This window comes from Maylandia zebra, linkage group LG8 (assembly GCF_041146795.1).
Source record: "Maylandia zebra isolate NMK-2024a linkage group LG8, Mzebra_GT3a, whole genome shotgun sequence".
NCBI classification, from domain to species: Eukaryota; Metazoa; Chordata; class Actinopteri; order Cichliformes; family Cichlidae; genus Maylandia; species Maylandia zebra.
The window spans coordinates 28,448,232-28,462,637 of record NC_135174.1 but is presented as its reverse complement, the minus strand read 5'-3'; the positions used below and the strand labels follow the sequence as shown (position 1 = coordinate 28,462,637).

The 14,406-nt window shown below is 39.2% G+C and overlaps 1 protein-coding gene across 2 annotated transcripts; it reads right to left on the bottom strand.

Moving 5' to 3' along the window:
- Positions 1 to 1,166: 1,166 nt before the first annotated feature.
- Positions 1,167 to 13,904, bottom strand: LOC101486460 (uncharacterized). Of its 2 annotated transcripts, none has more exons than XM_004565985.3 (2): positions 13,319 to 13,893; positions 1,167 to 3,224 (listed from the first exon to the last, which is right to left on the bottom strand). In XM_004565985.3, exons 1-2 carry the CDS (start codon positions 13,437 to 13,439, stop codon positions 1,759 to 1,761), a joined length of 1,587 nt encoding a protein of 528 aa, XP_004566042.1. In that variant the 5' UTR covers positions 13,440 to 13,893; the 3' UTR covers positions 1,167 to 1,758. The 2 variants fall into 2 exon arrangements, with proteins under 2 accessions (XP_004566042.1, XP_004566043.3); XM_004565986.4 differs by lacking the exon at positions 1,167 to 3,224 and adding an exon at positions 4,422 to 9,441 and having other exon boundaries at positions 13,319 to 13,904.
- Positions 13,905 to 14,406: the final 502 nt, after the last annotated feature.

Here is a 14,406-nt window from a genome sequence, read left to right as displayed (position 1 = left end):
CGACTAGTGTAATTTGTTATCATTAGGATGTCCTAAAACTCCCTGAAAAGCCTTCAGTTGATCCAAAATGTTGCAGCAAGAGTACTGACAGGGACTAGAAAGAGGGAGCATATTGGCTTCCCTTTATTGGTTCCCTGTTAAATCCAGAACTGAATTTATAATCCTGCTTCTCATGTATGTATGTATATATTTTTATTAGGGGTGCAACAATACTCATATCGATATTGAACCATTCGATACAGTGCTTTCGGTTCGGTACGCATATGTATCGAACAATACAAAATTTTTAATTTATTTTATCAACTTTTCTTCTGACGATGCTGTCTGTGTTGAGCACTCAGTGGATCTGCATTCGACTACTCCGCCTAGGTTGCACTGTCGAGCGCAGATCCACTGAGCGCAGCGCAAGCTAGCAAGACAGAAGCTAAGCTTGTCGCAACATGGCAAATTGAACCTCCTCCACCCTCATTCAGATCTGGCCTTTGGAACTATTTTGGTCTTCTTGTGAAGCATGACCCTGAAGGTAAGCGCGTCATGGACAAAAGTAAAACTATGTCGGATGTGCCACGCAATGCTCAATTGGTGGGAACTACTGCATTAGCGCAGTTTGCTCGTTAACGTGTTGACGCCGTCCAGCCCGTGTTGACGCCGTCCATATATATGTATATGTGTATATCTACGTGTGTGTGTGTGTGTGTGTGTGTGTGTGTGTGTGTGTGTGTGTGTGTGTGTGTGTGTGTGTGTGTGTTTAAATATGTATATAATAACGTGCAATCAAGGCCAGTGGCTACACTACTGCATATTTGAAATTTACAGGAACCATACCACTGGTGTGGCTGTAGCTCAGGAGGTAGAGCAGGTCACCTACCTATCGGAAGGTTGGTGGTTCAATCTTTGGCTTCTCCAGTCTGCATGCCAAGTATCCTTGGGTAAGATACTAACCCTAAGTCGCTCTCTGATGCATCCATCGGAGTATGAATGTAGTTAGGAAACAGTACCAAGCTTGGGTAAAGTGCTTGTGAGATTGGGTAAATGTGGCTTATCCAACAATGCCACAGGTTATAAGCATTGTGAAAAATGATGATAATTGATGACATCATGCTTCAAGTAAAAAGCTCAAGAGGAAGAATAAAAAGAATAAATATTTTATTAATCAAGAAGTTGGCAAGTTACTGTTAGAGCAACCAAAAAAGAAAGTGATTAAATACAAAATCTAAATACAATAAGGAGTTGAAATTAAATGCAAAATTAAAACCTAAATAACATTAGTTGATATACTCCATACCAGAAAAGCAATCAGGAGTAGATGTGTCCATCTGGTTCTGTGTTATCCAACACCACATGGCTGCTGTTTGACTGTGGTATGCTGATCCAAACTTATTTTGGTGCACACCCACCCACCCACCGAGTTCTGGTTTATACAGAAAAACAAAATGCTCAAGCATAGATTATTATTAAAAATATTATGACTAAACATGGTTATGTACCTTGGATATAGAAAATGTATAAATAAATGCTATCTGGAATTCAAGTAATATATTTCCCAATTACAATATAGCTTGCATCACTTTGAGCACATGGTACCACCCCTACTATAAATGTCACCAGCCATAGTCTCTATTTTTTTTCATACAGTACAGGGCATCCTTCAAAGCACCCAATAGCATGAACAGACATAATTAATGACCAAACAAACAAAAAAGATCCGTCCAACTTATTCATTAGCAGGTAAGTGCATTCACAGAACCTTCAAAGCTGTTACTCCGTGTGGGTTTTCACGTGTCTGTTTAGATTTCCCTTCTGAGTAAACGTTTTACCACAAACACCACAGCTAAATGGCTTCTCTCCAGTGTGGACTCTCATGTGTCTCGTCAGAGTTCCCTGATGGGTGAATCTCTTCCCACATACAGTGCAGCTAAACTGTTTCTCTCCGGTGTGAACTCTGATGTGGATCTTGAGATCGCGCTGATGTACAAAGTTTTTGCCACAGACATCGCAACCATGTGGTTTCTCTCCTGTGTGGCCTCTTGTGTGGGCTTTGAGATGTGATTTCCTGTTAAATCTTTTGCCACAAATATCACAGCCATATGGTTTCTCTCCTGTGTGAACCCTTGTGTGTGCTTTAACAAGCGCCATCCGGTTAAACCTTTTACCACAAATGTCGCAAGCAAACTGTTTTTCTCCTGTGTGAACTCTCATGTGTGCACTTAATTGTGTTTTCCGGTTATATCTTTTACTGCAAAGATCACAACCAAATGGTTTTTCTCTTGTGTGAACTCTCATATGTCTCTTCAGGTCCACCTGTTGTGTAAATCTTTTTGTGCAAACCCCACAACCGAATGGTTTCTCACCTGTGTGAACCCTGATGTGCCTCTTGATATTTTGCTGTTGTGTAAACCTTTCACCACAGATGTCACATACAAACGGTTTCTCTCCTGTGTGGATTCTGATGTGCGCCTTGAAACTATAGAGATGTCGAAAACGCTTTCCACAAAAATCACAATGAAATGGTTTTTCACCAGTGTGAATTCGGATATGTGTCTTAAGATTTTGTTTTTGTGTAAATCGTTTTCCGCAAATACCACAGATAAATTGTCTGTCTTGTCTGGGTGAATCTACATTTCCCAAATGCCTGGAGGAAGTTTCCATTAAATGGCTTGTCATGAGCCTCTGAACAGGCCTCTTGCTTTTTGGAGATTTGAGTCCATTTGCACTTGATGTAGGAGCTCCCTGATTATTTTCACCGTCATCATTTGGAGGTCCAGAATCTGACAAAGGTTCCTGCCAATCACCACCACCATCGTCACTATCATCATCATCATCATCTGAGACGTCAGTCGCAGAAGAGTCTGAAGCCTTCTCATCAGTATTTGGATCTGGGTTCCATAGTCCAGGTCCAGGTCCTTCACGGTCCTCTCCATCACTTTCTGTTTTTATCTGTTTAGCTAAGCTGCAAAGTGGAGGCTCTGCCTCTCCCATTTGATTCTGAAGGAGAAGTAAAGAGTTAGGCTTCTCTTCATCGTTTTCAGTCTTCACAGGACCAGCAGTGAGTTGGAGCCTGATGATATCAGCCTTTGTTAGATCATTAAGCGGCTCTCCCACCTCACTGTTACTGAGTTCATCTTGTTCCTCCTTTTTAAAGAGAAGCTCTGGGCCCTTCTGGTCCGGACTGTTGCTCCATTCATGGGAAACCTCTTCTTTGATCACCAGCAGCTGTTGGACATCTGCAGAGAACACAAAAACAGACATGGGACAACAGTGACTCCATATTCTTGTGGTCAACAGAAGAATTTGTATACATGGTGATGGTGCACACTGATGCTAACTGCTGTATCATAAAGTGCTTGAACAAGAATCTAATGTGAAAATAAATTAACACTTTTTTTTTAAATCAAGCCTTCCAAATTCAACATATAACTACATGACCTGCAACAAATATGATTATTTCCAGCTGTGAAAGCACTATTAGTGTTTGTCATTAACTTCCAAATGCCAAATACTAAAAGTGCTTTTCCATTCTTAAAGAGCTTCCAAAGGCAAAAAACACCAAAGCCCTGTACCAGATTTGAGTACTTTACCACAAATGTCGCAAGCAAACTTACTTTCTCTTCTTTGTTTCCCAACAACAGTACAACCCCACAAGATAAAGCAGTACCTGCAGTCAGACACTTTTGTATCAGGACGCATAAGCAAAGAAGCATGTTTCTGCCCGGTTTCAGACCAGGGACTTTTCACATCTTAGGTGAACGTGATAACCACTACACTACGGAAACGGCACATGCTTCTACTGTATTTGTTATTTGTTTATTTCTGGACTGAAGAATATGTTTTCTTTAAAAAAAAATTTTTAAAGAACTGAAAGGGTTTAGTTCTTTTGACAAGCAGTTATCAAAAAATTATGCAATTTCTAAAACTGAAACAAAAGAGTAGTCCATTTTTAAAAAAAAAAAATATTTTTTTTCTCTTTGAATATTTACTTTTTTCCAATAACAAGACCAAATTATTTCTTATTCAATTAGCTCCAGGCCTGGCTATGATTATTGTGAAAAGATGTGGGTCATTAGGTTGGTGGCAGTGTGAAAGATAAAAATACATATAGCAACATAAAAGTATCTCCAACTGACCAGAGCGTATTTCCAGCAGCTCGCCTCGATAACCAGTAAACTTGTTAGTGACTACTGTCAGCAGAAAACAAAAAGACTAAATCCACATACAAAAAGAAAGTAACTTGAGAGTTTCAGGTGCTGTTTAGTAAAATTATATTCTTTCTCTCAACTTCAAGTCACCTAATCCGTAACAAAAAGGGAAATAATTTAATTACCATAAAAATGTCAAAAACCTGAACCTAAGACTTTCATTTTTTGATTCTGTATTCTTTGTAAACAACAACAACAACAAAGACAACTGTAGCTATGTTGCTTGAAAAAATACATCTTTATTTTTATCACCACAGACATCTTACACACTAAGAACTATTAACTTACAATGTACAGGTTTAATTAAAAGAAAACAAGAAATCCATCAAAGAAGTTAAACATGACAAGGCATGGCCCAGGCTGCTAGCTGCATTGACTTTTTGACAAGATAACTAATCAAAAACAGATCTGGATGGGATGAGCTAGGCAATGACCGGAGCCAAACCAGATCCAGGTGTGATCCAGTCTGAATCCCCGATCCATTTTGGATCCATCCTGCCATAAAAACATAGTCTGACTGGGAAATGATCTGCTGATCTAGTTCTGGTTCTGGGTCAACAGTCTTGGTGGGTCCGACTCTGAATTTCAGATAATGAAACTTTAAACTGGTATTTTACGTCAATTAATGACTGAATTCCAACCTGTGGACACACTTCAATATGAAATGTAATTAGATTACAATCAGACTGTTTGCAGCTGGATTTTAAAAGTCACTTTAACAACACATTTTGTTCAGTTTTACAGTTTTAAGTCATTTCAGTCTCATGTTCACTGAGATTTTCTCCAAGATCTAGCTGTGACAGACATCTTTCCAACAGTATGATTGATTACAACACAGTAAACATCAGTGAGGACCTCACCTGGACACTGAACACCACACAGCTGGTCAAGAAGGCTCAGCAGCGGCTGTATTTCCTGAGGAGGCTGAGGAAATTTAATTTGTTGGCCAAGATCCTCAGCAGCTTCTACAGCTGCACTGTGGAGAACACACCATCAAGCTGCATTACTGCGTGGTACGGCAGCAGTACTGCTATGGACTGCAAACGCCTGCAGAGAGTGATAACAACTGCAGAGAAGATCGCCCTCTCTGCAGAGCATCTACCATCACAGAGTCCAGAGGAGAGCTGCCTCCATCCTCAAAGACCCCACACAGCCTCAACACGGACTGTTCACACTTCTGCTCTCAATACCAAGGTTTAGAAGTGTGAAATCCAGAACATCCCGATTCAACAACTCCTTCTATCAGATTCCTGAACATCTGACCTACCTCAACTGCAATTTGCACATCAGGACACTTTGCACACTAAGTTCATTTTGCACATTAAGCTCCTTTGTACATCCATTTACATTGACATCTGCATACCTTACTTGTCTTCACTTATTTTGTTTGTACTTATTTATCTTTCACTATTTTTTTATCCTTATTTTTTTTATGTTATTTATCTTAATATCTTGTCTTATTTGTATCCTTATTTATCTTGCTCCTTCAACCCTACCTAACTTGGCATTGGTGTGTGGACAGCAAAGGAAGAATTTCATTGCACAGAGAAATGCTATTTCTTCTGTACACGTGACAACACTTTGAAACTTTATACAGGTGATTTTGATGTAAACAGTGATTCTATAGTAATGTACACTGTTTCCAGTCTAATTTAACTAACTGGCTGACAGTCTGATACCTGCATTAATATTCAAAGACTCTCACAGTTAGAAAGATGGATTTACAGTGGCTTGCAAAAGTATTCGCCTCCCTTGAACTTTCCCACATTTTGTCACATTACAGCCACAAACATGAATCAATTTTATTGGAATTCCATGTGAAAGACCAAAACAAAGTGGTGTAAAAGTGAGAAGTGGAATGAAAATCATACATGATTCCAAACATTTTTTACAAATAAATAACTGCAAAGTGGAGTGTGCGTAATTATTCAGCCCCCTTTGGTCTGAGTGCAGTCAGTTGCCCATAGACGTTGCCTGATGAGTGCTAATGACTAAATAGAGTGCACCTGTGTGTAATCTAATGTCAGTACAAATACAGCTGCTCTGTGACGGCCTCAGAGATTGTCTAAGAGAATATTGGGAGCGACAACACCATGAAATCCAAAGAACACACCAGACAGGTCAGGGATAAAGTTATTGAGAAATTTAGGCTTAGGCTACAAAAAGATTTCCCAAGCCTTGAACATCCCATGGAGCACCGTGGGACACTCAGAAATTGAAGGAGTATGGCACAACTGTAAACCTACCAAGACAAGGCCATCCATCTAAACTCAAAGGCCGAACAAGGAGAGCGCTGATCAGAAATGCAGCCAAGAGGCCCATGGTGACTCTGGACGAGCTGCAGAGATCTACAGCTCAGGTGGGGGAATCTGTCCATAGGACAACTATTAGTCGTGCACTGCACAAAGTTGGCCTTTATGGAAGAGTGGCAAAAAGAAAGCCATTGTTAACAGAAAACCATAAGAAGTCCAGTTTGCAGTTTGCCACAAGCCATGTGGGGGACACAGCAAACATGTGGAAGAAGCTGCTCTGGTCACATGAGAACAAAATGGAACTTTTTGGCCAAAATGCAAAACGCTATGTGTGGTGGAAAACTAACACTGCACATCACTCTGAACACACCATCCCCACTGTCAAATATGGTGGTGGTAGCATCATGCTCTGGGGGTGCTTCTCTTCAGCAGGGACAGGGAAGCTGGTCAGAGTTGATGGGAAGATGGATGGAGCCAAATACAGGACAATCTTGGAATCCTGGGGCAGAGGTTCACCTCCAGCAGGACATCGACCCTAAACATAAAGCCAGGGCAACAATGGAATGGTTTAAAACAAAACATATCCATGTGTTAGAATGGCCCAGTCAAAGTCCAGATCTAAATCCAATCGAGAATCTGTGGCAAGATCCGAAAACTGCTGTTCACAAACGCTGTCCATCTAATCCAGCGGTCCCCAACCCCCGGGCCGTGAGTCGTTTGGTACCGGGCCGCGAGAGTTGAGGCTCAGGTGTGAAATGTATGGTTTTCAGGGTTTTTATCGGTTTTCAGCGTTATTTTGTTATCGTTTTTATCGTTAACTCTGTTTTCCTGGGTCTTTTCAAGTGTGTTATGAATAAATCTTTTTTTCGGTACCGGTACTGGTTTTATTTTGTTGTATTTATCCGCGACACCTTAAAGGCTGGTCCGTGAAAATATTGTCGGGCATAAACTGGTCCGTGGCGCCAAAAAGGTTGGAGACCGCTGATCTAATCTGACTGAGCTGGAGTTGTTTTGCAAAGAAGAGCTATAATTGCAGCAAAAGGTGGTTCTACAAAGTATTGACTCAGGGGGCTGAATAATTACGCACACCCCACTTTTCAGTTATTTATTTGTAAAAAAAATGTTTGGAATCATGTATGATTTTCGTTCCGCGTCTCACGTGTGCACCACTTTGTGTTGGTCTTTCACGTGGAATTCCAATGAAATTGATTCATGTTTGTGGCTGTAATGTGACAAAACGTGGGGAAGTTCAAGGGGGGCGAATACTTTTGCAAGCCACTATAATTCTTAGCTGATAATAAATAAGTGAGATATTCACTTTCTTCACTCATACAAATTGACCACTGAAAAATTAAAAAGCCAACATGGTAAATAAAAAGATAGTGAATTGACACCTAATCAGCATTTTAGTGTTTATAAAATGTAAACTTGTCTAAATTCATTTGCTCCACCAAGTGGTTTGATAGCAACTTTTGGAATAAGGAAATGAGTCAGTTTGTTAAAGAAAACTTGTCAGTGAGTAGGTTTAGTGTACAGAGTCTCACTCAGTTTAAGTTAACTTTCTTTGTGAATCAGAAATCCTCAAGTTTATCTCATCTCAGGTTTAACGAACACAGATTGGTTGGTTAAAACTGTTTCAAATAGCACTAAGACCCAGTACAATTTCTACTGTGTGTGGCTTCTCGTGTGCCTATTTAGACTTCCCTGTTGAGTAAAAGTTTTCCCACACACATTACAACCAAATGGTTTCTCTCCAGTGTGCACCCTCATGTGTCTCTTGAGGCTTCCCTGCTGAGTAAATCGCTTTTCACATGCAGGACAGCTGAACTGTTTCTCTCCAGTGTGGACTCTGATGTGTATTTTGAGGTCATGTTGATGCACAAACTTTTTCCCACATGCACCACAGCTGAATGGTTTCTCTCCTGTGTGTACCCTCATGTGCCTCTTCAGAACCCCCTGCTGTGTAAACATTTTATTACACAGATTGCAGCCAAATGGTTTCTCTCTCGTGTGAACTCTCATATGTCTCTTCAGAACGCCCTGCTGTGTAAATCGTTTTGCGCAGACAACACAGCTGAATGGTTTCTCTCCTGTGTGAACCCTCATGTGGCGTTTGAGATTTTGCTTTTTTCTAAATTTTTCACCACAAATGCCACAAACAAACGGTTTTTCCCCAGTATGGATTCTGATGTGTACTTTAAAACTATAGTGATGTCTAAAGTCTTTTCCACAAAAATCACAGTTATATGGTTTATCACCTGTGTGGACTCTCATATGTGTCTTCAGATTTTGTTTCTGTTTAAATCTTTTTGCACAAACACCACAGGTAAATGTTTTTTCTCCTGTGTTGACTATCATCTTTGAAAATTCACTTTGTTTCACTCTGTTAAATTTCTCATTAGCCAAACAGCCATAAGGCCTTTTGAATGAATGACATGTCTTCCTTCTCTGAAAAGAACACTTGCTTTTCAGTGATTTCAGAGTTTTCAAGTTTGATTTAGGTATAGGGCAACCACTGTCACCATCTTCGTTTGCAGGTCCAGCATCAGACAAAGGCTCCTGCCAATCATCTCCATCACTAATGTCTGTTTCAGAAGAGTCTGGGGCCTTCTCAACAGCATTTAGTTGGAAATGAAAATTTGGATTAGAGTTCCCAGCGATTTCTGGTCCTCTACAATCCTTTTCATCAATTTCATTGTTGATATTTGTAGCTGAGCTGCTGTTTGTAGCTTCTGCTTCTGCATTGTCTTCAGTCTGACTTTGATGAAGCTGTACAATCTGAGGTTTTTCTTCTCTTTCATCTTCACACTTCATGGAAATAGAAGACAATGTGCACTTAGTGCTAACAGCAAGATGCGCTCCCCCTGTATCGATCCACAGCTCCTCATGCTCCTCCTTTATGTGGAGGTGGTCTAGATTCTGCTGGTCCAGACTGGGGGTCCAGGGTAGCTCTTCTTTAATCACCAACATCTGCTGGACATCTGCGGGGAATACTGAAACATACATGTACATCACTGACTGTAGGCTTCTATATGTTCACCTTGATTTCAGTAGCTGTTAATGTAATCTGAAATTCAAGTTACAGTGGGGATTATTTTGAGACCAAAAATGAAACACTATCCATCACCAGTCACCCTAACAATTACAGTAATGGTAAGAAGTTTAAATCCACTTCTCATGGGTGTGAATGTCATGGTAATTTTGGGCTTTTAATTTTTAATTTCTTTGAGCTGTTCTTTTAAAAGTAAAAAAAAAACAACCCAACAACAACAGAGTTCAGTTTAATTTTATTTCATTTATTTGAATTAATTTAATTTATAGACGGCATTGCAGAAACACTGTACCAACTGTCATGCATGGTGATTCATGCGTGACAGTTTCATTGTCATCAGGCTGTTTTACTGCCTGTGCTAAATTCCACCAACAGAATGGAATAATGAAGGAAGACTACCTCCAAATTCTTCAACTTCACCTCAAATCAACAGCTAGATGGTTGAAATTGGGACACAGTTAACGTTCTAACAGGATAATGGGCTGAAACACATCAAAACTGGCATCGGGATGAATAAACCAGGCTGACATTAAGGTTCTGGAATGGGCAAAGCCCAGAGATCCATCCACTTGAAACTTTGTGAACTATGCTTACACTCGGATCTGTGCCAGGAAACCAAACAATTTTAAATAAACGCTAACAATTCTGCTGAGAAGAGTGGTCAAGAGTGGTCAAAATCCAGCCTGAATTATGTGAGAAGCTTGTTGATGGATAACAAGTCTGGTCAAGGTGCAGTTAGCTAAGGGACATTTAACCAAATATTAATGTACATATTTCAACTTGTATGACCCTGTGTGGCTTAGAAAATCCAAAATAAATTCAAAGTTGTGCACATAATTGTTGTTGTTTTTTAATCATTAAAGATGTATGCTGTATGGTAATTCTAACCTACCTGGAAAAAGAAGTATTCAAACAAATTGTTAAATGACCAAATTCACTATGACACTTCATGGCCATGATGAGTGGATGGAAGCTTTGGACCAAACATTTATCAATTTCATTTTCCCCTCTTCTGTAGAACCAGATTCCAGTTTGGATTCAGGAGATGGACTTAATCTTTACTTTTAAGATTAGGCTTCAAACTTATCTTATCCCTGAATCCTCCCTTAGTTATGCTGCAGTAAGTGTAGGCTGCTGGGGGATTCCCATGATGCACTGGGTGTTTCTTCTTCAGTCACCTTTCTAACTCATTATGTGTTAATAGACCTCTCTGCACTGAATCATACTTGTTATTAATCTCTGGCTCTCTTCCACAGCATGTCTTCGTCCTGTTTTCCTCCTCTCACCCCAACCGGTTGCGGCGGTTAAAAGGGAGTTTTTCCTTCCCACTGTCACCAAAGTCCTTGTTCATAGGGATTCATATGGTTGTTGGGTTTTTCTCTATGTATTATTGCTTTATATTGTACAATATAAAGCACCTTGAGGCGACTGTTGTTGTGATTTGATGCTGTATAAATAACATTTTTTGAATTGAAATTTTGGTAAACCACAGATCTTTATCTTGGGGATGTGGTAAAAATAAAGCTTAGATATAATTACTTATGAAGCAGTAAAGGAAGCAAAAACAAAAACCTCAAATGGCTAGAGACAAAATAATGATGGCTTAATAGACTGCCTGGAGGTCTTTCACACCTGTGACACCAAAACCTTTTCTTTCTTTCTTTGCATAAGATCTGATATAAGCGCATGCCATCATGATTCAGTTACAACAATGCTTTCACAATGAAAAGATTGTGGTTCAGCATGCCATCCAGTATGGAGATGTCAGGGGGAACGTGGGTCAAAATGATTTGGTCAAATTTCTCAGCAAGACGGAGCTCCTTGCTACACTTCGGGTTCCATTTTGAAGTTTCTCAAAGTGAAAAAGCTCAAAGTTCTTTGGGCTTAGCCAGCAGTCTCTTGATGTGAATATTATTGAGTACATCTGAGGACAAAGATGGAAATATGGAGGAGGAAACCCAAGAAGCTGGAGCAGCTTTGGGATGCCTGCAGGCCAGCCTTTGATTTCATACCCGATGACTTCGTGTCAAACTGAATAGCAATAGTTCTGCAGTTCTGTAAGCTAAAGGAAGCCGTATAAGACATTCAGTTTCATGTTTATACTGTGATAAAATAATACACTGATTTTCAGTATATAAAGTATTTACTTAACCCATTTAATCCCAAATGTTTCCCTGCAAAATGAGTGAATGCATTTTACTCCTTAGACTTCCCCTACACACAATATGTTGAATTAAATGTCATAGGCAGTTAAAACGGCAGTTGTTGCCAGTGGGATTGAATGGGTATTTAAGTAAAAACATAAAATGTTTTGACAGTTTGATTGTTTTAATATGCAGCAGAGTGTTTGTTCAGCAATAGGCTGACATGTTTGTGATTATCATATAGAAGCAAATCTCAATTAAATTAATACTTTTTTAGTAGCCTTTAAATAAACTGGTGACCCTCAACAAAAACATGAAATACTCCTGACTACAAATTTTACACAAAATTAAAAGTAATATATTAGCTCCTATAATTGTGATGTACCCATCACAAGACTTTCCTCCAAGAATGTATCAGCCCATCAGGAGATAAATCCGAAGCATAACGTAAACACTGATATTCTATTGGAACTGGAAAATGTTGTAACAGCTCACCTAATTTGCTCAGCAGATCCTGATACACTGCAAACAGATTTATGAGCATGCAGAAGGACATTTATTGTTTAAAGGGAAATCTGATCATTACTGTTATTAAGTGGCGAGAGGTGCTTTGCATTACATGATCCAGGATGAAATCTTGGAATGTTAAAGTGTACAGACACAAAGTGGTTATCCCATAATCCCATATGTAATGATAAACATAGGGAAGGCATGTTGCTCTGTGATGTTTTCATACCACAAATATCTTTGTTTCATGAACTAAACTTAACTTTAGGGAGAGCACCGTCCATATTTTTCTATCTAAAAGCAAAAATCATGAAAAATTATATAAGAACATTCAAAAGCTGAAGAAGCTCCTTTACGGGTGACAAATAATATTTATTTTTTATAATGAAATTCCTAGAAAAAAATAAAAATAAAAAAAGAGTTGAATGCTTAGAACATTTTTTTTATTTGGTTGTACTTTTTCTTTGAGCTTTTAGGAAACCAAAAAACTGGAGGTCTGAAAAATGTTTCAGTCAGAGCGACGGTTACAAAATGCCACGTTTAAAGTCACCAAAATCAACTTTCGCCTTCATTCTGATGCTCAGTCTCAACAGCAGGTCGCCTTGACCACTGAGATGCTGCCATGTGACTGACTGATTAAAAATTTGTATAAATGAGTGATTAAACAGCTGTACCTAACAAAGTGGCCAATGAGCGTATATCTGCTAATTAATGTAACCAAACAAACCATTTAGATTAATGTCAGACATTTTAAGGAAGGAGTGAAATGCATAAAAACCCAATAAGCCTTAAAACAGATAAGTTTATTTGTATATATGTATTTATTTTTTTCATTTATCTCTTGTTTGCCCCTTATATCATTTGAAAGTTATATAGATTTTTTTTCTTTGCTCAAAGGTAGTTTTTAAAAAGGAATTACTTTAAAAACTACAAGATTTCTTGCATATGTGCGCGGTGTAAAGCGGCCGGGTGCTACACGATGCCCAGATGAGTTCCGCCTTTTTAACTCCGAGAACACAAAAAGTCATTGATAGCAAATACTTTTGTTATTTTTACAAATTGAGATTAGCAGATCGTGAGAAGATGTGCGATCGTGATCTCCACCCAGCCCCACAGCGAATCAGCTGTTAGCAGATTTCTTCGCATTCCAGCTGTGTTTATTCTTACCAGCGGTTTGGTTTATATCAGCGTCCTGCAGCTGTTCAACATCTGGAGGTTTAATGTCCGGCTTTTCTTCAAACTGCAGACTCTCAGCTCTGTTATGATCAAGATAATCCACTTCATTCATGGTGTCGACTCCTCTTTAAAATAAACTGCAGGCTTGTGTGACACGAACCAGGCCTGTGCAGAATCGATCACCGCCGATCACAGTGAAACACGCCCTGGTTACATTTGTCTGTCTCGCTTTGATCCATGAACGTGTTCAAGTACTCAAAGGGGGATCGTGCTCTTCTGAATTATTTTGGAAACGAATTATTGATGTCTGCTGTGTTTTGAACAGGCATCTGCACGGACAGCTTCCCTCTTCATTCCACACAGCATCTCCACCGGCTTTTATTCGCGCTGCATTCACGCAGTTTACCCACGTTGTCATCCACTCACCTCGAAAACCATGAAACCTTTAAAACACAAGAGCACACGAAGTAATTCAGGCTATTAAAAATAAAACGGACCAGGGTTTACATGTGCGTTTTATCACGATGGTTTACTGGCCTCTAACGGCCGATCTCAAGAAGTGCATCACAACATAACGAGACGTACTGACGACACTTCCGGTGGGTACGTTCAAAATACAAGTTAAAGTATTAACCAGCATTAAGATTTTAACTTTGTAAAAGAAAATAACTTACTTAGGGGAGTGTCATTTTTTGTGTGTATGAAAAAATTTGCTGATACACAAAATAATGTTACAACACATCATTCTTATCTTGTAAAACAAAACCAAATGTTATGTTTTCTCTAGAGAGGGAAACAGAGATTGATTAAATATTTGGTTTTATATTTACAATCTGTTTTTATTTCTATAAACAAAAGAAACACAACTAGGACAAAATTTTCTCATGTACAGTATCAACCGTTTCTTCCTCATTTCCTTTTTTCTTCCACCCATTTATGTCTCTCTGCTTCATAGACGAGAGACTCCTCAAATTCTTCCAGGCCATCTCCTTGGCCATGCCTTTATCTCTGTATAGAGAGTACACTTTTGAAGGGCAGTAGATGTATTTCCCTGCCACTTCAGGGAAGCCCATATGAAT